We start from the raw sequence: 24,535 nt of genomic DNA on the forward strand, positions 1-24,535 counted from the left end.
ATGACAATGCTCGACCCCATGTTGCGAAAGTGGTTGAAATGGGAAGTTCTACCCCACTCGCCGTATTCTCCAGACGTTACTTCCTTTGACTATCGCTTGTTTATCAATGGCACATGGTCTGGCTGACCAGCACTTCTTATGAAGAAGTAAAAAATTGGATCGATTTGTGGATCGCCTCAAAAGATGACCAGTTTTTTCGACGCGGGATTCGTACGCTGCCCGAAAAATGGGAGAAAGTAGTGGCCAGCGACGGACAATACTTTGAATCATAAATGTATACCAGTTTTTTTGTATTAATAAAGCCTCGAATTTCGGAAAAAAAAGCGAAAGCAAAGTTGTACACCTAATATATGTTTCGAATAGTATTAATAGGAAGGTGTATGTATTGGTACTTATCGGAAATTCGCGTTAGATTATTCAATGGATTCCTATCCATAGAATGAATAATCACTGGTGTTTAATGGGATTTATTGAGAATTCTCAATAAACTGATCTATAGATTTCTATACGTTTTAACGAGAGGCATTGCCTATCGGGTCTGACAAGAAATACTAAACTATAATAGTAATAAGGCTCAATAAATTTAAAAAACAGAAAGACAAAGGGCTATTAGCCTAAACCAATTGTTATATTAGGTTTACAAATAAGTTTCCGCCGTTTTTAATAAAAAAATTAAGCATTTATTGTGAAAGAACGATACATAATATTTTATTGAAAATATTGTCCATCGCTAGCCACTACTTTTTGCGTTTGGCAGGAATCTTCATTCAATAATGCTTCCAATTCCACGTCTTCGTACACTTTCGGCCTTCCGCTACGTTCTTTGTCTTCGATGAATTCACCGTTCTTAAATTTTGAAACCATTCACGACAACTTCTCTCACTTAAGGCAGTCTCACCATATGCTTCTACAAGCAATCGATGAGCCTCAGCTGCAGATTTCTTCAAATTAAAGAAGTAAATCAAAAGTTCCCGCAAATGACGCTTATTCGGCTCAAAACTCGGCATTTTCGAACAAAAAAAATATATGATGCTGATACAAAATCGCTAGATTTCAAGGTTATGTTGTTGACAGATGTCCAACCTTACGACATAATGTTTTACATCAGACAATTTTAACTATACACTTGCTAGTGGCACCGTCTTTTGTCAAACGACGGAAACTTATTTATACACCTAATATTTTGAAAAATTGTACATTATTCGTGTTTGTACACCCTTTGGTCCATTTATTAATTCCTTTATATTACATAAGGTGTAACTGAAATAACGCCCATTAATCATACAATAGTATTCCTAATGAAAAACTGAGTCGAAAAGTCCTGTATTATTTTGCAATTTTCGCAATAGTTAACGAGATATTAATTTCCAAATATTGCCAAATAAATGGAAAAAATCGATATATAAGATAATTTTAAGATATCTTTTTGTGCTCTTTATGAAATATTTTGAAGATTTTTCTTAAAGAACTCTTTAAAAATATTTTAAAACTGTCTTATGCGATTTTAGACATTTTACTCATTGAGTAACTAAAAAAAATAATGCGTTAAAAATTGTAAAATGATAGAGGACTTTTTGTTTCAGTTTTTTATTAGGAATAGCACTATATGATTAGTGGGCGTTATTTCAGTTACACCCTGTATATATGGATTCAAATGGAAAATTTGAAGTTGCTCACAATTGCCCAGTTTTTTTTACTGAGTCTACCAAATGTGTAAGCAAATGCACGTTAAAAGTCATTGCCGTGTTTCCATACAGATTTTGAAATTATAATACAAATTCTGATAATCTATTCTTTACGAAATCTAAATCTTGCATTGAAATTTCTTTTTTCAGTAATATAAAAACTGATGTTTGCAATAAAGAGAAATGCTGTATACTTGTCACCAATGATACCTTTCAAACAAATGATGCAGTAAAAGAGAAACCATGCTCTCCATTCATTTGCTTTCCATTTAGCTCTTTTACATATTGATCGTGGCAATCTATGAATTTCGTTTGGAGGTAAAATATTTAAAAGAGATTTATCTATTAATTTCAACGTTTTGAAGCACCGATATACATATTTTCACAGCTATTGTTATTGTATTGTAAAATAATAGGAGCTATAACTCCTTTATCCTCATTAGTCAAATTTCTATTTCCAATCTTTAATCTCAATGATTCCGGTCTAACTGCTATTGGTTCTGCAGTTACGTCGCTTCTTTTCGTTAGTTCGCGTCTCTTTATATGTATTGGGTCATCTAAGTATCCGCGGTTTTTTGTCACTAGATGTGTGTTGATGGTCATATATCTGTGACAAAGTACCGGGGATACTTTTTAGATGACTCAATATATAGGACTCTAATGGCTCCGTCGCATCAGCGTGATTTGCGACGCGCGATATACAGGATGGCATGAATATACGGCCCCACTCGGGCCGAGCAGATAGTGTGGACTAAATTGAGTAGAAAAATCCTCTACCATTTTGTAATGCTCGCATTAATTAATGAGATATTAACATTTAAAGATAGTCGAATACGCGCGTCCGCTCGACTTACTATTGTCGAAGGTACGGCCCACCAAGCACACGGCGTGCGAGCCGCAAGGAGTGGGAATGGCCTAGCAGGCGCGCCGCGCCGTTTGAATTTAGATGCTCGCGACGGTAAGCCCCGGCGATTACAGAAACGAATTACGCAGTATAAACTTAATCAATCAAACCTGCAACCAAGGAGTAAATATGAAAACAATAATAATCAGGAATAATTTATTTAATCAAAACGAAGAAAATTACATTAATAAGAGTAGTGAAGAATTGTCTGATTATGTCAGTAATGAATTAATGAATGAAAGTGATAATGATCAATCCAAAAATTCAGAACAATCCAACAGAAGTACTGCAGAGAATTCAAATGAAATGCTTATGCGAATAAATGAAATGCTTATTAGTGATAATGATACAGATATTGATGACAATAATATAATAAATATTGATGACAATGATATAAATATTGATGACAATGATATGAATATTGATGACAATGACATGGATAATATTGATGACAATTCTGTATTCGAACATAATAATTACTTAAAAGATGTATTTTCAAATTTAAGTGAACAGTCATTTTGATGGGCCTATCATTACGACATTCATTATCGAAGCTCTGCAAGACATTATCAAATTAATCGAAATATGGCAAAAAAACCGTTGTCAATTATAAATTATCAAATAAACAAGAATTTAAGGGGATGCTGGAGTGTCCTGTTTTATCATTAAATATTAAAAACTCTTTTCTCGTAACTGTGTTTATGAATTGAAAAATCCTTCTCCACAATTAAAGTATCGACAACAACGCAATTCGCCAGCTACATTTGAATAAGAAAAATGAAAGAAAATTAAAGACTTACAGTTTTGTTATCGGCTTCTGTAGTCAACACATTACAATATATGTTGCATATAAGAGTTTCAGATCTTGCACATTCATAAAAAGTAGAATGCTGGCGAATTGCGGAAAACCTAAACGAATAATTCTATGCTTTTAGAAATGCAGTAGGAGTTTTAGTATAAGAGAAAAGCGTATCCGAAAATTTCGTTTGTATATTACGAGTGAAATTGACGTGAAGCCATGAAACTAAGCAGTATTTTAGTTCCGCGATATTCCGACAGCGGCGCTGTCGTGAAAAGTGCGTCGCTGAACCATAGAAATGATCTGCATTATCGACCTACTCAGGCCCATATCAATAAACGTGCCATGATCAAAGTTTTTTCTTTTGAGAGGAAAAATAATAATAAAATAAATATGATATTAGTTATTTCAATTTTGTTGACAAACAAAAAACATACCATATTATTTACATATGAATACAAATGAAGATAATTATTTTAATTACACTGTTCTGTCTTTTACATACATTTTATTTAGTAAATTATTGATGCATATATATAAAATAACATATATATATATGTGTGTATGTATGTATATATTATATATACATATATATATATATATATATATATATATATATATAATAGCATAAATACACACGTGTGCGTATGTATGCGTGTGCACGCGCGCGCGTGTGTGTACATATATACAACACATGTCTAAACTTTATTTACTGAATTATTTACATATGCATATATCAAGGATCATTTCGGAACGCGATGTGTGTTTCGGTTGAGGTTCCTTTCTGCTCGGATGTCGGAACGACAAGCGGCAATCTCGTAGCAGATGTAGCATATAAATGAAATTTTCGAATACTCATTGCTCTTATACTAAAGCTCGTAACTCGTTTCTGCAAGCATAGTATTGTTCTTTGAGGTTTTCTGTAAATCGCCAGCTACTTATGCAAGGTCTGAAATTATTATATACAGCACATTTTTGACTCGACTCGGATGTCGAGTCTTAGTAAGAAGCGCCATTCCTCCTATCGGTCGCGCGCAAACGAAGTAGTACCGCTATTCAACTATAGAAATGGATTGAACCATTGTAAATAAACCAGCAATATATTATCAGCCGGAAACGCCATAATAATATATTTTTGTATATATAGAAATATATATCAGGATCATTGTTTAGAGAAGGAATCGTGCGTCCTTGCTGCATCGACGATGATGCCAGAATCGATAGAAATCTTGAATTGCAGAACGAATTATTGAAACAGAAGTACGACAGAGTGAGACAGAGAAAAAACAAAAAAGGATAGAAACTCCGATTGTAATCGGTGAGACTCCGAGCTGGGCTCGTCGAACGAAACAGCGAGTCTATCCTTCAGAGTCTCTCTCTCTCTCCTCTCCTCTCCTCTCCTCTCCTCTCCTCTCCTCTCCTCTCCTCTCCTCTCCTCTCCTCTCCTCTCCTCTCCTCTCCTCTCCTCTCCTCTCCTATCCTCTCCTCTCCTCTCCTTTCCTTTCATCCTCCCCCCATCTCTTTACGGTCGCTTGTTTCTAGCGACCGAAAATGCTTTCTGGAAAATTTCAGCCGCTCAACATGTATAATTAAGAGGAGAAGGAACATTATAGATAACATATAAGTTTTAATAAATCATGCTAATCCTATATCCCTCCAATTTATGTATGATAACAAAAATAATTTCAAAACACGATAATTTATGAGATATTGATATTTCCATGATTTTCCATGAGCGTTATATACAACATTCATAGAAGTGATTTACATGACCTCGGCGTGGTCTCACGCGTATGATGCGAGATCTGAATGTTCCATGATCAATTCCTTTTTTTTTCATATTTTTTTTTTAATAAGTGACATTGTTAATAAACACATATTACAGGCTAAATATATTTTTATTTAATTATTGAAATTATATGTGTATTTCTAAAAGTTTTAAACTGACAATTGTAGCAAAAAATAATTTGACGTAGCATGCGTCGAATAGATAGAAAATCAGTATTTTTATATGTAAAAATATATGTAAGATCTGTTTACCTTTAGGAAAAATCCGAAAAGAAATCATGTTTCTGTAATAATGTTACGTTGATGTCGATCAGTACTTTCTGTGAAATGTTTTTTTTATAACTATCATCCGAATGAAAATTTTGATAATCAATCAAATCGCAAAAGTGCGATGATTAATATAATTATAAGGATGATGTCAATATAATTTTATAATTAACAAATCAAAAAGCCTTTATATGTGCCTTTATATGCAATATACAAATAATTTTTTATTTATCTATTGAAGTGATTCAGTATTCTTCCTATAGTTATTGGAGTACATGTTAAATTTTGGGTCGACTTTTGAAGCGTCGCTTTCTTTCCCCCCGCCGCCGTCGCTCAATGCTCGACGGCTGAGCCGTACCGAATCACGCGCGGATGTGTATCTCAGGAGTGTTGCACTAAGAAATATGTTGCTATCTTCTTAGCAAATTATCTTTTACTTTCCTTATCTTTTACTTTCCTTAGTTTTATGTGATGTCTTCTTTATTCAACATGTCTTCTTTATTCACATGTTGAATAAAGAAGACATCGCGGAATTATTGGAGTTAAGTCATTCCAGTTTAAAATTACGCTCTCATTCTGTATCGACTCTTATTCTTTACTCTTAAATTGATATTATCAGTATTCTATATTAAAAGATATTACATTTTGTACATAAGCGTGGTCAGTAGCTCTTTGAAAGAAAACCGAATGTATCATAATAAATAATAAAGTAATACATTTTAAAAACTAACATGGTTATAATTTTAAAAACATATAAAAGTTAATATATTATATATGTATACAATTTTAATATTGCATAGTCAAACATAGGGAATGCATAAATAGCTTAGCATTGGTAACTTTTATCTGCAATATGTGTATGTATATTCACACATTATAGTATACATATATGCAATATTGTATATATGTGTATTATATTTACATACATCACTAATATTTTAACATGATTAACTTCTACATCTTTTCATTAAACGTAGCAAAATATGGTATAGCTATGTATATTATATGTGTAATATATATTCATGTATAGCTAATACATATCACATCCTGATCTAAAATGACATTGTACAACAGTAAAAATGCTATTAGGACCATGTGTCAATGTACACTGTCAATACTGAAAATCTATAATTACGTATTTTCAGTACTCGCAGTTAATATCGGTACACAGTCGTAGTATCACTTTTTTCTATGATCAATATCATTTTAGGATTTAGTCAAGATGTAACATATATTATTGTCAATATATGGACACGTGTTTCATATATATATATATGTATATATATACACGGATATTCATGAAAAAGAATTAACAAATATAATCCTATGCATGCGGGATGTTGCGTGGAGCTGCCGCGAGAAATTATGCTGAAGAAGGCGGTAATCAATGTGCGTTCGATAGACAATGCGTGTTTCGCTTGGTCAGTGGTCGCCGCTCTGTATCCAGTGCAAAGTCATGTGAATAGGAAATCATCGTATCCGGATTATACTACTGTGTTGAATCTTGAGGGTATCGAGTTTCCTGTTACCTTAAAACAAATTACGAAATTTGAACTTTTGGACGATATATCTATCAACGTATTTACCGAGCGAAAGAGGGGTGGAAAAAAAGACGGTGGCAATGTAATCGTTCCTCTTCGTCTAACCAAAGAGAAGAAAGAGAAACACGTAAATCTGTTGCAAGAGTCGAGACGCGACGACGAAAATGTTATCGCTCATTTCACATGGATTAAAGATCTGTCACGATTGATAGGTTCGCAATTGAGCAAGAATACAGGAAAGAAGTATCTGTGCGATAGGTAGGTATACTAATTGGTTTTGTATATATATATATATATATAGTTGTGTAACGCGTACGATTTGTTACCTTACAGATGTCTGCATTACTTTTATACGAGTGAGAAGTTGTCGCTTCACATCGTTGACTGTACTACGACGAACGATTGTGCTGTTATTCTTCCGAATGAGAACGATAAGTGGTTATCGTTTCGCGATCATAATAAGAAGGAGCGGCTTGTCTTTGTGGTTTATGCGGATTTGGAGTGTATACTGGAGAAGAAGAAGAGGACCAATGATGAAAACATTTCAAGATTCACCTATCAGCATCACAAGGTTTTCAGCATAGGGTACTACATACGTTGCGTATACGATGAGACTGCGTCGATGTACAGATCTTATCGCGGCGAGGATTGCGTATCGTGGTTTGTCAAGGAATTATACGATTTGACGCATCGTGCGAAAACGATATTCGACAATAATGTGACTATAGCGGAATTTACATCGAACGTCGAGTGGGAAAAATTTCAAAACGCGACTCACTGTCATATCTGCGAATGATCATTTGAGGAAGGAGATGTGCGCGTACGCGATCACTGTCATTTGACCGGACGTTACAGAGGTCCCGCACATTCACGTTGCAATTTACATTATCAGGATACATACGTTATTCCTGTATTCTTTCACAATTTGGCAGGTTACGACGCTCATTTTATCATAAAAGATATTGCTAACAGTTTTGCGGGTAGAGTTGACGTGTTACCTATAACGAAAGAAAATTATATATCGTTTACGAAACATGTCGGGGATACAGTAAACTCTAAATGGGGAAAGGACGGTGTGAAAGTGCGCTTTGTGGATTCGTTTAAATTTCTCAATACTAGTCTCGAAAAATTGGTATCATATCTTGATAAGAGTAAATTGAAAATCACGCGATCGGAATTTTCCAATCTTGACGCTGAGGATTTCGATTTACTTACGCGGAAAGGAGTGTTTCCGTACGAATACGTCGACAGCGTCGATAAGCTAGACGAGACTAGTTTACCATCGCGTGAAATGTTTTACAGTTCGTTGACCGACGAGACCGCTTCCGATGACGATTATCAACACGCGACAAACGTTTGGCAACGTTTCCGCATAGAGACTCTCGGCGATTACAGTGATTTGTATCTTAAGACAGATGTGCTTTTATTAGCAGATGTTTTCGAAAATTTTCGTGATACGTGTATCGATAGTTACGGATTGGATCCAACGTATTATTACACTTTACCGGGATATACGTGGGACGCTATGTTCAAATACACTGGTATTCGATTCGAATTACTCACCGACATTGATATGGTGATGTTTATGGAACGTGGTATACGTGGTGGTTTAAGTCAATGTTCGCATAGATACGCGCAAGCTAATAACAAGTACAATACATCTTCGTACGATCCTTCGAAACCTTCGACGTATCTCATGTACTTCGATGTGAACAATCTGTACGGTTGGGCGATGTCCGAATCCTTACCGTACGGAGAATTTCAATGGGTCGACGACATCGAGCACTTTGACGTAATGTCAGTGTCGTCAGACTCCGTTATCGGTTATATTCTAGAGGTCGATCTTGCGTATCCGCAAAACGTACACGACGCTCATGCAGACCTTCCATTCTGCCCCAATCGCGAACGGCCTCCCGGAAAACGGAATGACAAACTATTGGCCACTCTTTACGATAAGGAGCGCTATATCGTGCACTATCGCAATTTACAACAATGTATTCAGCATGGATTACAAGTAAAAAAAATTCATCGAATATTACAATTCGCACAATTCCCATGGCTTCGCGGATATATTGAACTTAATACGAGATTTAGAATACTCGCGAATAACGATTTCGAGAAAAATCTTTACAAATTGATGAATAATGCGGTATTTGGAAAAATGATGGAGAACGTACGCGATCATGTTGACGTTCGGCTTATAACGCGTTGGGATGGGAGACACGGTGCAGAAGCGATGATAGCGAAACCGAATTTTCACAGTAGAAGTGTTTTTTCTGAAAATCTGATCGCTGTTGAATTGCGCAAACTCGAGGTGAAATTAAATAAACCGATATACGTAGGTATGTGCATTCTCGAGATATCTAAGTTGCGTATGTATGAATTTCACTATGAATACATGATACCATTGTATCGCGATAGATGTAAGATTATGTACACGGATACGGACAGCTTAATTTATCTTTTAGAATGTAAGAATGTGTACGAGAACATTAAGCGTGATATCGCGAGATTCGACACGAGTGATTATCCTGAGAGAAATGCGTATGATGTGCCACGAGCTAACAATAAAATACCCGGTTTGATGAAAGATGAAAATAATGGTGCGATCATGACGGAATTCATAGGACTCAGAGCGAAGATGTACGCATTGAGAGTGATCGGAAAGAGCGATACAAAGAGAATAAAGGGTATCAAGAAAAAGGTAGTCGCGAAAACGATCACTTTCGACGATTATGCGCGATGTTTGAACGATGCGACGGTACAGTCGAGACGTCAGTCGTGCATACGATCGACGTTGCACGAAGTTTACACAGTGTCTGAATTGAAGCTCGCTCTTAGTCCGTACGATGACAAGCGGTACGTCGTACCCGAATCGGTCGCTACTCTACCTTGGGGACATTATAAAATACCTCTGTAGTCTTTTTAGTTTTTTATTGTAATAAATAAAAAAAAGAAAATTACAATACATTCGTTTTATCTATCCAAGAATTATGTGAATTGTCCATTCCTAACCATTTAACGTACACCTCGTTTCCTCGTTTGCGTAGTATTTTTTCCACGAGATAAACGTCCGGATTAGAGACTCGCTGCAATTCGTGTTCGTAGAATCCACCAGCTATCGGCTTTCCTTGATAATCTTTCAATAGATACGTTGCGGGATTCGTACGTTGTGTTTTAATGATGTGAAAAATCTCGGTGGACCAATTGGGTGTATAACCCTTTTCAAAAATTGTCTTGAATTTACTAATACGTACTGGATCGCCTACCTTGAATCTCGTTGGAGCGGCAATTTTTACATGACTGTATACCGTCGACAAGAGTCGTTTTGCAACGATGGGGGTTACGTCTATCGGTCGTATCCCAATAGTTCGATGTTTACGATGATTATAATCTGACAATAGACGCGGTAGCTCGTCGATCCATTTGTACGAGCCGTTTAACGTGAATGTTTTCCACATGTTATTCTTGAGTGTACGGTTGAATCGTTCCACTATCGACGCTTTCATCACCGAATACGTCGAATAATGATTTATGTTGTATCTTTTCACAATTTTTTTCTGCACGGTAGTGTTGTAAAATTCCTTTCCTTGATCTGTCTGCAGGTTTCGTGGGTATCGTTCGTCCTCGCGAAATATTTTAGATAACGCTGCGGCTACGTCGCTTCCGTTCTTGCTCTTGAGCGGTAGAGCCCATGCGTATTTACTCAAAACATCGATAACGGTTAAAATGTAATTGTAACCTTTATTGAATCGCGCGTAGGGACGCATCTCGACTACGTCGGCTTGCCACAAATTATCGCGATCGTGCACCACAATGCGACGACGTGGAAAATTTCTTCGCGCGGGCGCGTGGAGTTCTTTCACGAGTTTTTGTTTCTCGACACTCATCTATTTTTCTCTCTCTCTCTCTTTTATTGTGACAAGAAACGAGCCTCGCGCGTATCTTTTAAAGCAGGTATCCTCGATTCAGATGCCGAATCTCGTTCTCATTACGCACTTTCTTGACATAGTCGACGCAGATCACCTACACCGCGATGCAGTATCTGCATATCGTTAGACACTTTCTGAAGCGCGAGTACGATCGTATCTCCTTCTTTGTCGTTTTTAAACGCTCTCTCTAGTGTCTCCTTCGTGTCATTCGCTAGTTGACGCAGATCCGTTACATTTCGATTTAGACGCTGACTCTCATCAGACACTTTCTGAAGTGCGAGTACGATCGTATCTCTTTCCCTATCGTTTTTAAATAATCTCACTAGCGTATCCTTCGTGTCATTCGCTTGTTGACGCAGATCCGTTATATTTCGATTTAGACGCTGACTCTCATCAGACACTTTCTGAAACGCGAGTATCGCATTTTTCTCTAACGTCTCTTTCGTTACTATGTTATTCATTCGTTGACGCAGATCAGTTACACCTCGATGAATCTCATCAGACACTCTTGTCGATAGCGCGTTTACACCTTTCAAGACTTCCTCCACGTTGTCTCGTACTTTTTTCAAATCGTTCGACATATCTTTCTGCATATCCTGAAGCGCGTGCACGATAGTATCTCTCCCTGTCGTTTTCAACGATTTCTCTAACGTCTCCTTCGTCACTGTATTATTTATTCGTTGACGCATATCAATTACATCTCGTTGAATCTCGTTAGTCTTTAACATCTCTTCTGTCACCGTTTTATATATTTGTTGATGTAGATCAGTTATACCGCGCTGAATCTCGTTAGACACTCTCGTCGATAGCGCGTTTACACTTTTCGAGACCTCCTCCACGTTGTTTCGTACTTTTTCCACATCGTTCGAGATATCTTTCTGCGTATTCTGAAGCGCGCGCACGATCGTATCTCTCCCAGTCGTTTTAAACGATTTCTCCAATGTCTCGTTGGTCACTACATTTTTCATTCGTATCGTTATATCTCGATTCAAATGCTGAATCTCGTCAGACATTCTCGTCACATTCTTTTCCACGTTTCCTCGCACCTTCTCCACATCGCTATGCGCTTCCTGTACATCTCTCCTTATCGTTCTAAATGATTTCTCGATCTCGTTTCGCGTATCTCGAATTGTACGCTCGACGTAGCTTTTGTTTACCACATCGGTGTCGAATTCCGGCCCGGCAACGTGTTCTATTTTTCGCTCCTTCGCGTCGTAATGATCCGGATTCAGACAAAGCCCACTGTCGTGCACGTAATTTCGTAAAGATTCTATCGACGATCGTGTTTTTTCGACGTTGCTCCCTCTCATAGACATACCAAATTTATTTACAGACATCATATCGAATTCGCGCGAACCTGATCACTGTCACGATTTTCATCACAATGATTCTTTTTTTTATAATTAAACTCAGTTCCGCGACGGAGTTCCTTTTGTCATTTCGCGACGCAACTGTAAAATAGTTCTTTCCAACTCTTTATTCGTCACCATACCTTGAAGTTGTTCTTTAAACGATTTCTCCAATGTCTCGTTGGTCACTACATTTTTCATTCGTACAGTTACATCGTCCACGTTTCTTCGTATGTTCTCCACATAGGTACGCACTCTCTGTGTATCTCTCCTTATCGTTCTAAATGATTCCTCGATCTCGTTTCGCGTATCTCGAAGCGTACGCTCGACGTAGCTTTTGTTTACCACATCGGTGTCGAATTCTGGCGCAGCTACGTGTTCTATTTTCCGTTCCTTCGCGTCGTAATGATCCGGATTCAGACAAAGCCCATTGTCGTGCACGTAATTTCGTAAAGATTCTATCGACGATTGTGATTTTTCGATTTCGTTTCCCCTCATAGACATACCAAATTTATTCACAGACATCATATCGAGTTCACGCGAATTTGATCACTGTCACGATTTTCGTCATAGCAGTTTAATTTATAATTAACCCAGCTTCGCGAAGTTCTTCGATTATTGACAATATTTCGTTGTCGTGAGCATTATTACCCGCTCTACGAGAAGCATCGAGTAATTGAAGACGATCCACCAACTCATTGGGGTCGTCCCAATAAACGTAATCTATTTCGTTGTTGGTCAATTTCGTACCGGATGGTATATTTGTCTTTATACCTGAACCAATACTAGTGCCACTGGTCTTACGATGAGTTACTAAGAGCGGAGCGATAATGTTTTTATATTTGTGTCCTTTGTTACTCTTAATAGGCATTCTGGCGTCATTGTCACGTCTGTGAGCATTCGTCATCAATAATATATGTTTGTATGTTTGTTTATCATTCTCTGTATAGATAGCATCGTTTGGAATTTTCTTGAAGATCAGCTCGTATAGACCTGGTGTACCTTTGTACCTCACCCCGTCTATGATTATAGTATCGTCCGTATCTACATCAAATTTTTTACTACCTAACATCGTACCGTTTTCATCAAAATAAACACCGTAGACAAGATCGATTTCGTTTCTTGAATCACCAGTTAAAAGAGTATTTACGTATATTTGTCCTAACGGTCCTAATTGACTTTGCAATCTCTGACGACCTTGAGGTGTGTTCAACACCTGTCTGACAGACGTTTCGAGCGACGACGGATCATCATCGGTTTTAAAAATTTCTTCGTCCCGCAAGTTAAATGGAGTTACCTGTTGTTGTTGTTGTTGTTGTGATTCTATTGGTGTCGAATGAATTATGGACGAATCAAACATAACGTTTGATCGTTTCTTTTTATTTATTTGTTTGTTCCATGGAAGACGTTGGGGAGTATTTTGTGTTGGAATCGCATCATCATCATCGTCGTCCTCGTCGTCGTCGTCGTTGTTATTATTATCCTCATCATCGCTGTACTCACGTTTATTCTTTTGCTTACTCTCCGTAAACTTACTGTCAAATGGTTTACCTCCACGTTCAGTGTTTCCAGCAATTTGTTTCAACGGTTCGATAATAGGTTTTAATTGTTTCTCCAAAACGATCTCATTCTCCATTATGCCAGTCTTCAATGCTCGATGTTTCTTACGAATTGACGCGCGAGTCTTCGCGATCAGTTTTGCTGTTTTCTCCCGTTCAGAGATACTTTTCGTTCTGACCATCTTATCGTAATGTCAAAGAGGTACTGCTCACTTTTTTTTACAAAAAAAACACTACAAATGATTTTTTACACTACAGCGAAATCGTTAAATCCTCGTCTATATCTACCGTTGCGTAACGCGCTATCTTTGTCTATTACCACAAAACCGTATTTGTGTTGCCAACATAAATGGCACAACGTGCAAAAATTTTCATACGATATATCGGTGTTCACGTGATCGTTATAAATATGTTTTAAATTGGTACCGTCTTGTTTGAATAGTATTAAAAAATTTGCATTATCGCGTATCAGATGTTTCGGTATTTTTGCATACGTCTGACAGAGATAAAAACAATCAATGTTCGTATGTCGACCCATAGAAAAATATTCTCTAATAGTATTCTGATTATCGCAAGCCACATCATCGAATACAAATATTGAATTGGGAAGTGCCTCCTTCGGTGGTATGACGTCGCGATTGTTGGAAAAAGCGTGGTAACCGATACCATTTATCGATTCGAGTAATTCTTCCAAATATCGATATTTCGGTTGAAAGAGAGATTTCGAATACACGTATACGTTTTCGAAACGTACACCATGTGGACTTTCTATTAAACTTATCAAAGCGTTTGTTTTACCACAATTAGATGGTCCGCAAATGATGCAACGAATTGTATTCGGTAGTAAAGGGCCGTGTCTACGAATTTCTCCAACCGTTTCATCGGACGTGAATCGCGTCTTGCGGTCGAGATTCGACACTCCTATCGACCGTGATTGCCGTACAAATCGCATTTACTTGTGTAACGCGCGTGCGCGATGTAACGCGAGCGAGTTTTTTCCAGCACTATTTATATCCCCGAGCAGGCACTCGATCCGCACAGTTTTACTGTAAAGAGCAATCGTCGTCGTTGTTGTTATCGCAAAAAATGTTTTTCTTACTAACGGATAAACGTCGGATTCTCGATTTTACCGCCGAACAATTGCAATACGTACCGAAGATTGTTCTTCTACAGGAATTTGAGAATTACGTGGAGTTACTGTGGGATCGATTACCTGAACATTTAAAAACGGATCCTGAAGTGCAACGCTATCGTCCGTGTACAGAGCATTACAATCGTCCGTGGCAACGAACACACATAGACGGTCCGCCACCACTTATCAAAAATTGTGACATATGTCGTATGAAATAAGATAGCGTGAAGGACGAGGGAATGATTCCTGCGTATGGAGCAGGTTTATTTGACAAGGCGATAAACGCGCTTCCGTTTGAAGTACATATACCTGGTTATCAATTTTGTGGGCCCGGTACTCGTCTCGCGAAAAGACTAGCGCGTGGTGATCGAGGTATAAATCGATTAGACGCGGCGTGTCGCGAACACGATATCGCCTATTCGCGAAGTAACGATCTCGCCGATCGTCACATTGCCGATCGAGTTCTCGCCGAAAAAGCACGCGAACGTATAAGAGCGAGTGATTCGACGTTTGGTGAGAAAGCTGCCGCGACCGCTGTATGGGCAGCCATGAAAGCAAAAACGAAATTAGGAATGGGTATGAAAAGAAGGAAAAAAACGAAAAGGAAGAGACTACTTCCGATAACGAAACACGGAGGTTTCCTACCGATTTTACCAATGTTGGGTGCACTCGGGTCTTTGATCGGTGGAGCGGCGAGCGTAGCGAGAGCTGTAAGCGATCGCAAAGCCGCTCGACGTCAGACGGAAGGTCGCGGACTGTATCTAGCGCCCTACAAACGTGGTGGTAACGTGAGAAAAAGAAAGGCAAGAGATAAAAAAAAAACATCGTGGAAGGAAACATTAGAGACTCTTAAAATACCGCTCTCCGGTATCACAACGAACGAACAGTTGAGTCGTGCGGCGTATCGTTTGCGTTTACCATTCTTCAGAGGTGTGTTTATGCGTGACGCGTTACCGACGAAACCACATCGTAATGAAAGCGGTATCGTAAATCTCGATAATTCGGAAAATGCTGGAACACACTGGGTTGCTTATGCGAAAAAGGGAAATAATGCAGTTTACTTCGATGGTTTTGGCAATCTTAGACCATCGAGGGAACTCGAACACTATCTCGGAAGCAACGTAATGTATAATCGTCGCTCTTATCAAACGTTTGATCAGAGTATTTGTGGTCAGTTGTGTCTACGATTTCTTCGAGAAATAGATTGGAGGAAAAGATATATCTAATAATGTGTCGTGTGCGAGTCGTCTCAGTTGAGCGTTTATCTTCGATTACGTCATGTCGTGGACTCTCACGTTAACTGGAACAACCAGTATTCTCACGGCGAATTACTTTCCTGCGTTGGATTTAAGTAATGGCGAATACGAATTGGGTCTTACGAATTTCGAAACGTACAACGCGATACCGAATGTTACTTCCACGAATAATAACTTCTACTTCGATACCGACGACAAAATAATCACGATTCCCGAAGGATCGTACGAATTGAGTGCTATAAACAAGTATCTGAGAGCTGCTATCCGTCACATACTACGACGAACGTCTGACAACAAAGATAATGATAACGACTACGCGTACATATTCGACGACAACGATGGCAACGATAGTATTCATACAGAAGAGATACTGAATCTTCGAGCCAATGAGAATACTATGAGAAGCGAGATCAAATGTGCGTACCGGATAAATTTTACGAAACCGAATAACATCGGTTCGCTATTAGGTTATTCGAACTCTCGCGTAATACAACCGAACAAGTGGTACGCGTCTGACAAACCTGTAAACATTATGAATGTAACTGTAATTCGTGTAGAATGCAACATTACTTCGGGTGCGTACAACAACGATAAACCAGCGCATACGATACACGAATTCGCGATGAACGTTCCACCTGGATATAAATTGTCTGATACTCCTACACACGTCATTTATCTCCCAGTCGTCGCGAGAAACGTTACCGATATAACGATACGTATAGTGGATCAAAACGGACAGTTGATAAACCTTCGTGGAGAGGCGATATCGATTCGACTTCATATACGACGTAAACGATAAAAATATGCTCACGAACAAAAGATGCTCGTTCTGAACGAGTCGCACGATTGTAAGAATACATCTACGGCGACAATCGTACCGCAGACGTCGCAATTATCATTGCTCACCGATCGATACGTTGAAGGAAAGCGGAAAGGAACGGAGGACAGATTGAACGCTGCGAACGTCGCATTTCTACGATCTCTGGGATTCGTCGTGAGAAATGAGTCGCGATATTCTACATATAGGAAGTGAACCCATCTTCGACGACCGTATCGTTAAGATCGAGACTCACACTTACAACCCATACGCTAACACCACGTTCGGATACAGCGATGAAATACGAATACCTATACAACACCAAGATCTGTACACGTTACCGTGTGAGAGTTTTCTATACGTCGAGGGAAAATTTTCAGCGAAGAAACCACCTGGAGACAAATCCGAACAACCAAAACTGTCGAACAATTGCGTCGCATTCATGTTCGATGAGATTCGATACGAGATAGACGGTGTGGAAATCGATAGATGTAGAAACGTTGGTGTTACCAGTACGATAAAAAATTTCGTATCGTTAACCACCAGCAAGAGTATAACGTTAGAAAATGCAGGATGGGACGTCACAATGCACTTCTTTCGAACATCGGTGACCGATGATTTCAACTTTTGCGTACCGCTCAATACACTCCTAGGATTTTGCGAGGATTACAAACGCATAGTGATAAACGCACGACACGAACTTATCCTGATACGTGCGCGTAACGATAACAATTGCGTCGTGGCGCAGGCATCGGCGGAACCTAAAATCACGCTATCGAAGATACAATGGAAAATGCCACATATAGTGTTAAACGATGTCAATAAATTATCACTTTTACGAACGTTGGAAGGTGGACGATATCTCAGCATGTGTTTCCGGTCGTGGGACCTGTACGAATTTCCTTTGCTTCAAAGTACAACGAAGCATTCGTGGGCTGTTAAAACAACATCGCAATTGGAAAAACCGCGATACGTAATTTTTGCGCTTCAAACCGGGAAAAAAAACGAACCGTCGCAAAATGTTTCGCAATTCGACGTGTGTAATCTCACTAATGTGAAACTTTTTTTAAATTCTGATTTTTATCCTTACGACGATATGAATTTAGATTTCGAACGCAAAAAATATGCTGTACTCTACGATATGTATGTAAAATTTCAAAAAACGTACTACGGTAACGACAATCGCGACGCCATGTTATCTATCGGGGAATTTCTTTTACACGGCCCATTCGTAGTGATCGATTGTTCTCGTCAAAACGAATCGATAAAAAGCGCTACTGTGGATATTCGTATAGAATTCGAGTGTAAGGAAAATATTCCACTGAACACCACAGCTTATTGTCTCATTATTCACGACAGGGTGATAGAGTATAATCCATTGACTAATGTTATTCGCAAAATCGTATAATATTTTTTTCAAGCGCTCTCCTTCTTCATCAAAAAGTCACATGCTGTCGTATTATAATATAAAAACAAACATATGAAAGAGTACGAGACGCGATTCATTACTATTGACGAAGCATTTCGTCGTGTCGTATATATAAAAAAATCACGGAACGCGATTCATTACCGCTGACAAAGTGTTCGAGTACACATCGATTTTTTTTATTTTCCTACTGCGTGTCGTATACTTGTGCCACATCGCGATGTCCCCCGCGTTCGTCATCGTCGTCGTCATCGTCTTCGTTACGCTTACTACGACAACAGCGTCAACGATAGCGACGAATCGTCAAGGCATAGATACTGAAACAATTCTGTATCTACAAAAGTACGGCTACTTGCGTAAGAGTGAAAACAACACACAATTATCATTTGAAGAGGAAGAACTTAAACAGGCGATTTCGTTATTTCAAGAATATTATCAAATACCGGGTGATGGTACATTAAATAACTATACGTTGTATCAAATACGTAAACCACGGTGTGGTCTCCCGGACATTTTGCATCACGAACATAATACAGGTAGGAGGAAATGGGCAAAAACACATCTCACGTGGAACTTTCATTTGGCGGATGTGCACATCTTGACAACTACCGCATTCGCGTTCTCGCTATGGGCAGCGAATTCGTCTTTAACGTTTCAACGCAAAACGTTAAATCCCGACATCTTAATATCTTATCGTAGTGGCACACACACGTACGCTAATCGTAAACGCAACGAGGAAATTTGCTCCTCCTCGTTCGATGGACCTGGTGGAGTACTCGCTCACGCGTTCTATCCTTCAAATGTTGTTAATTACACCGCTGAAATACACGTGGATGCTGCAGAACCATGGCATATATATCTAACCGAAAAATCTGCTAGTAACAAGGATTATCTGCTTAATACGTTAACGCATGAAATTGGACACGCATTAGGATTAACACACAGTTCGCATGAAGATTCCATAATGTTCGCATATGTCACTGCTAGGAATAAGGATAAAATCGTTAGACTCAACATAGAGGACATTTTAGCCATTCAACAACTCTATGGAGATAAAAATTCAAAACCAGCAACTACACAACCATCACCAACGTCAACAACAACAAGTACCGAAATTACAACAAATAAACCCGACTACATAGATCTCTGTAGTTTACAATATGTAGATACGATATTGGTATTGCATCATCGAATATTCGTCACGTACCAACGTTATGTATGGTCGATAAATATAGACGATACAAAATACGACGGACCATACATACTAAACAGCTACATGGATTTCCTTCCGAAGAATTTCTCCTTATCAGCCGCGTATCAAAGACCTTCGGGTGAACTAGTACTGTTTATAAATAATATTGTCTATATGATCGAGTACCCCAGTTTCAAATTGAAAGAAGGTTGGCCAAAACGTATCTCGAGTCTAGGATTTCCCCCGAACACTTTCATCGATACCGTAGTAAATACTAACAGAGGACAAACCTACGCGATTTTCAATGGTAATGACGTGGCGCAGATAGACGAATGTAGTATGACTGTTCGCTCGTTTCAACCGTTACAAGCGGTATTCCCAGGAATACCACCAGCTCCGACCTTGGCCTTCCGATATATAAATGGTAATCTGTACTTTGCCAAACAACAACAATTTTACACATTTAACGAGTTCACGAAAACCGTAACAGAAGTTGGTAAATTTAATATAAACATACTCAACGTCGAATGTTTGCGAAACGGGTTATTACAACAAATGCAGGATATCTTGGATCGATTATTTCAATCGAGTAATACATATTAACAAAACATACACCGGGAAATAAGACGAAGAAGGAGGAGGAAGAGGAAAGGATGAAAGGGCACATATAATATATACTATAATAATTTTAAACGATCAGTACGAAAAGAACGATCATTCCGACAACATCGTTCGTACGCACTTTCCAAGCTTTTTTTTCTCGATCGTGAGAATGTTCAACAACGCGGATATTATAAATTATCTTATGGAACAGGACGATCGCGATGAACAAAGCACGAAGAAGAAAAAAATAGTCGACGAATCAACTGATGTGAATCCAGATAAAGATAATATATCAAATAGGTAGATATTCTTTTTTCCCTTTTGCGTCTCTCTCTTTTCCATCTGCCAATTTCTTTTTTTCCATAATTACAGACATCAAATCGCACATCATCCTACCGTACGCATTCTCGAGAGAAGATATCCGTTAACTGCAACTGGCTATAAATACTTGAACATTGGTATCAATGTCACACTCCCTTCTTGCGTGACTATCATTTTGGGAGATTGTCACGGTAAAGAGATTCCGATTTCACCGGACATCTGGAAAGAGCTTCTCGAACAAAAACACGTCATTTTGTCCCTTTTGCAGTACGACGAAAATAATAAAGGAATACGTGCGCCGTCACCAATGTACGTTGGAAATCTAACGTTACGCTTCGGACGAATTAATAATCTACCAATACTGCGTCTAGAAACAAGTACAGCTCGTCTATCCATGTCGAAAAGTACTGTACTTAATATATTTAATCTCGAACACTGTGTGAATCGTCTCATTTCCTCTCTAACCGCAATGACCGATAACGTCGATAAAAAATTTTCACGACTTCTTGCTATCGCGTCCACTGTCACGAAATCTGCGAACGTGCTAAAAACGATGTACGATAACGATTCCTTCGACCGCAACGACATACTCGATTGCGAGTTGATCGCTTTGATTTTCGGAGAACGTTAATTGTATATATATCAATTAATGCTAGCGATGAACCTATACGTTTTTACAATATGTGAAATTATTTTGTACTGTACTTAATATATATTTAATTTCAAACACTGTGTAATCGCATCGTCTCATTTTTCCTCTCTAATCTACCTATGTATCCCTATGTATCCCTATCTATTTTACATACAATTTTATCTTCACGTTAAAAGAGAAAAAAAGGAAACTCGCGCTGACGCAAACTTAATAAGAAAAAAATAGCAAAGGGAAGACGGAAATGGATGTGGAATCATACGATATATATAATTACTCGCACTAAACGAGCGTTAATAGTGAAGAAAAAACGCGCGAGCTTACATTTCTAATATCGTTGATTTTTTTCAAAATCGATATAAAGTATGGCAAATCGTGCGAACATTGACAACGTGATCCATTAAAAATGTAGATCCGGAACAATTCGCAAATATTATGGACGAAATATTCGAAGAAATTAATTTCGAAATTGATCATCGAGATTCCGATGGAGATTCCGGTTATGCTAGTGCTAGTGATTCTAGCAAACATGATTAGGGATGCGGTGAGAAATTTGAAACGTTGGTGCGAGCGAGAGCGCGAACTCTCTTGGTCACAACGATCGAACGCAATTCCGATACGAGTGATAGTGAACGTTGGTGCAATATGAAAAAATTGCAGTGAGAAACGTGAGGTAAGATTTTTTTATTATTAAACTAACAGCGACCGAACGCGACGAACGAAACGTTGGTGCGAGCGAGAACGACGAACGAAACGTTGGTGCGAGCGAGAACGACAGCGCACGCGGACATATATGAAACTGCGTAACGGGAAAAATAATAGATTATTATTATTCCGCTTCTTTTTTATTACTATTAAACTAACAGCGATCGAACGCGACTTGGTGCGAGCGAGAGCGACGAACGAAAACGTTGGTGCGAGCGAGAGCGACAGGGGAAGAAACATATGTAAAAAACTGCGTGACGGATTTCGCTATCCTTTTTTTTTATTACTTTTTTTTGTTTATTAAACTAACAACGATCGAACGCAACGAAAACGTTGGTGCGAGCGAGAGCGACAAACGAAACGTAACGTTGGTGCGAGCGAGAGCGACGGCAAAAAATGGGGACCGTATCTTTAAGGAGGTAAGACTATATTATTATATTATATTTACAGCGAGTGAGAAACCCGTTGGTGCGAGCGAGAGCGACGGCACGCACGCGGGAAGAAAAACGCGCGAATCCCCTCAGTCGCTCGCCCGCTCTCAAGCTCGCCGGATCGTTGTCGTCGCGACGCGTCACGCCGTGACGTCACCAGCTCACACACACATGCGCCCGTGGAGACGGGGGCCGGGGAAGAAAACCGCGAGAGGTGGTGGGAGGCATAGCAGCTCGCTCATTGGCTGCCCCCCCGCACCACAATACCCCTCTCGCCCAGTTTTCCCCCCGGCCCCTCACCCCGCGGCTTGCCCCATGGCTTAGAATATACATAGATATGCTACTCTTAAGAATTGTAATTTCGCGTCGTCTTTGCCAAAATAAAATTTATTGTTCGATTTGTTCTCGTTCGATATCATATGTCTTAAAGATCATCAGATCGAACTCGTAGTCGTCGTCACACAACTCTATGGCAGGAAAGTAATTTGCCGTGAGAATACTGCTCTTCCTACTCAGCGTAAATGTCAACGACATTACGGAAAAAGCGTTCGATGAATACTGAGATTTCGCGTCACCTCGTAAGATTTTATAAATTCGCGCTCATCGATCGTTTGTAAAAACCGCAAGCACATCTGTCCGCAGAAGTTCTGATTGTACGTCTGATAGGACGTGCGAGTACCCTATCATCGTAACACTATTCGCGAAATATTTCACTAGTTCCTTAGGCAGTCGAAGATTATCAAAACTATCAAAATACACTACGCGGTTGTTTCCTTTTCGCGTGGACTACCCAATGAATACTAGCCCTGTCGCATCGTCCAGATTCACGATACTACTTTTGTTTCGACGCACGCCGCTCGTCGATAACGCGTTGCACATAAAACCACCTCTAAATTACGGTACGCGCATACGTCTCGCGAGCACGTCCAATTGCACGTTGATAGTTGCATTCGAGGGCATTTTTATCATCTTTTTGGCGTTTTTTTTTCTTCGCTGCTACCTTGTCCGCGTTTATAGTGGCTGAGATACAGTCCACGTCCGTATTTGTGCGGAGCGAGATACAGTCCGCGGCTCTGTTTCGTCGCACGATCGTGATCTTGCAGCTCCCCGAGTCGTCACGAAGTCAGCCTCGTGCGGCTTTGCTATCGTTTACCGCTTTCGTCACGCTGGCCGTTCCGCCAATCAAGGACTCAAGCGCGCTCAACATTGGCAGAAACGATAACGCGCCGCCTCGTTTCGCCGTCGGTAGTATCTACTTTTTCGTTGTCTTTTTTCTCATCTTCTTCTTCGGTTTCATGCCCATGCCAATCTTGGTCATGGCTTTCATCGCTGTCCAGACAATAGCAGAGGCGGCTCTCTCGCTCAGAGTCGAATCTTTCGCGGTGACGCAACCTAGCGCTTTATCGATAGGTACCTTGTTTACCGCATGTCTATCGGTGAGATCGTTGTTCCGAGAATACGCGATGTCGTGTTTTCGGCACGATATGTCCAGCGGATTTATGTTTCACCTCTGGCTAATCGCTTCGTAAGCCGAATGCCTGGACCGCAAAACTGATAGCTCGGGATATGTAACTTGAATGGAAACGCATTTATCGCCCGATTCAGTAGACCGCCGCGCGACGCCGACATTCACTACTATCCTTTATCTTCAGTGCCAGACCGTCGATGTGTGGCTGCTGCCATGACTGATTGTAGTACTCGTCTCATTGACGATAAGTTCGAACTTCCGGATCTGCTTTCACGTGTTCCGGAAGCTTGTCCCACACACAGTCAATATAGTCACCGTACACGCATAAGAGTACGACCGGTATATACTGCAACATAGCGCTTAAATCCTGAATGTCGAAAAGATGACACAGCGCGAGACATTTTGTTACTGGATTCGCACGCCTTTAAATAGGTAATCGAGAGGGCACAACCCGTAGTGTGAGCATGAAATTCATATGGCAACTGCTGACGATACGCGTCACAAACTGCGACGCAAAATCGCGAATGATGGGAGACGGCATGGAGAAGCACAAACACGGCGGAATGCTGCCGAGTACTATACGTGCGATTATTTGCAGCCCGTCGAATTGTGATAAAACCTGCGTTCTCATAAGCTTGCTCGAGAGTCCGAAACGGCATACGTTTCAAGAACGTATATGTCTATTTGAAATCGCTGCAACAGCCAAAATAT

General features: G+C 39.5%; 5 protein-coding genes across 5 annotated transcripts; 4 read left to right on the plus strand and 1 right to left on the minus strand.

Moving 5' to 3' along the window:
* The first annotated feature begins 6,769 nt into the window (after nt 1-6,769).
* LOC147909713 (uncharacterized) lies at nt 6,770-9,904 on the plus strand. The gene is given in 2 exon segments (XM_087406157.1): nt 6,770-7,111; nt 7,286-9,904. Coding segments are annotated over 2 exon segments (2,961 nt in total).
* A 2,487-nt stretch (nt 9,905-12,391) lies between these two features.
* Nucleotides 12,392-14,007, minus strand: LOC147909714 (uncharacterized). The gene has a single exon (XM_087406454.1). The coding sequence runs from the start codon at nt 14,004-14,006 to the stop codon at nt 12,843-12,845; it is 1,164 nt and encodes a 387-aa protein (XP_087262580.1). The 5' UTR covers nt 14,007; the 3' UTR covers nt 12,392-12,842.
* A 1,186-nt stretch (nt 14,008-15,193) lies between these two features.
* On the plus strand, nt 15,194-17,031 carry LOC147909715 (uncharacterized). Its single transcript, XM_087406455.1, has one exon. The coding sequence runs from the start codon at nt 15,196-15,198 to the stop codon at nt 16,180-16,182; it is 987 nt and encodes a 328-aa protein (XP_087262581.1). The 5' UTR covers nt 15,194-15,195; the 3' UTR covers nt 16,183-17,031.
* Nucleotides 17,032-17,213: 182 nt separating this feature from the next.
* Nucleotides 17,214-18,437, plus strand: LOC147909716 (uncharacterized). The gene has a single exon (XM_087406158.1). The coding sequence runs from the start codon at nt 17,214-17,216 to the stop codon at nt 18,435-18,437; it is 1,224 nt and encodes a 407-aa protein (XP_087262284.1).
* Nucleotides 18,438-18,501: 64 nt separating this feature from the next.
* LOC147909717 (matrix metalloproteinase-14-like) lies at nt 18,502-20,844 on the plus strand. The gene is made up of 2 exons (XM_087406453.1): nt 18,502-20,550; nt 20,623-20,844. The coding sequence occupies exon 1, from the start codon at nt 18,676-18,678 to the stop codon at nt 20,248-20,250; it is 1,575 nt and encodes a 524-aa protein (XP_087262579.1). The 5' UTR covers nt 18,502-18,675; the 3' UTR covers nt 20,251-20,550; nt 20,623-20,844.
* Nucleotides 20,845-24,535: the final 3,691 nt, after the last annotated feature.

The sequence above is a fragment of the Acromyrmex echinatior genome, chromosome 5 (genome assembly GCF_024713525.1).
Source record: "Acromyrmex echinatior isolate Ae372 chromosome 5, ASM2471352v2, whole genome shotgun sequence".
NCBI lineage: Eukaryota > Metazoa > Arthropoda > Insecta > Hymenoptera > Formicidae > Acromyrmex > Acromyrmex echinatior.

Excerpts from the sequence above, each read along its gene's own strand:
- LOC147909714 (XM_087406454.1), bottom strand. The coding sequence starts at position 14,006 with ATGGTCAGAACGAAAAGTATCTCTGAACGGGAGAAAACAGCAAAACTG.
- LOC147909715 (XM_087406455.1), top strand. The coding sequence starts at position 15,196 with ATGATTCCTGCGTATGGAGCAGGTTTATTTGACAAGGCGATAAACGCG.
- LOC147909716 (XM_087406158.1), top strand. The coding sequence starts at position 17,214 with ATGAGTCGCGATATTCTACATATAGGAAGTGAACCCATCTTCGACGAC.
- LOC147909717 (XM_087406453.1), top strand. The coding sequence starts at position 18,676 with ATGTCCCCCGCGTTCGTCATCGTCGTCGTCATCGTCTTCGTTACGCTT.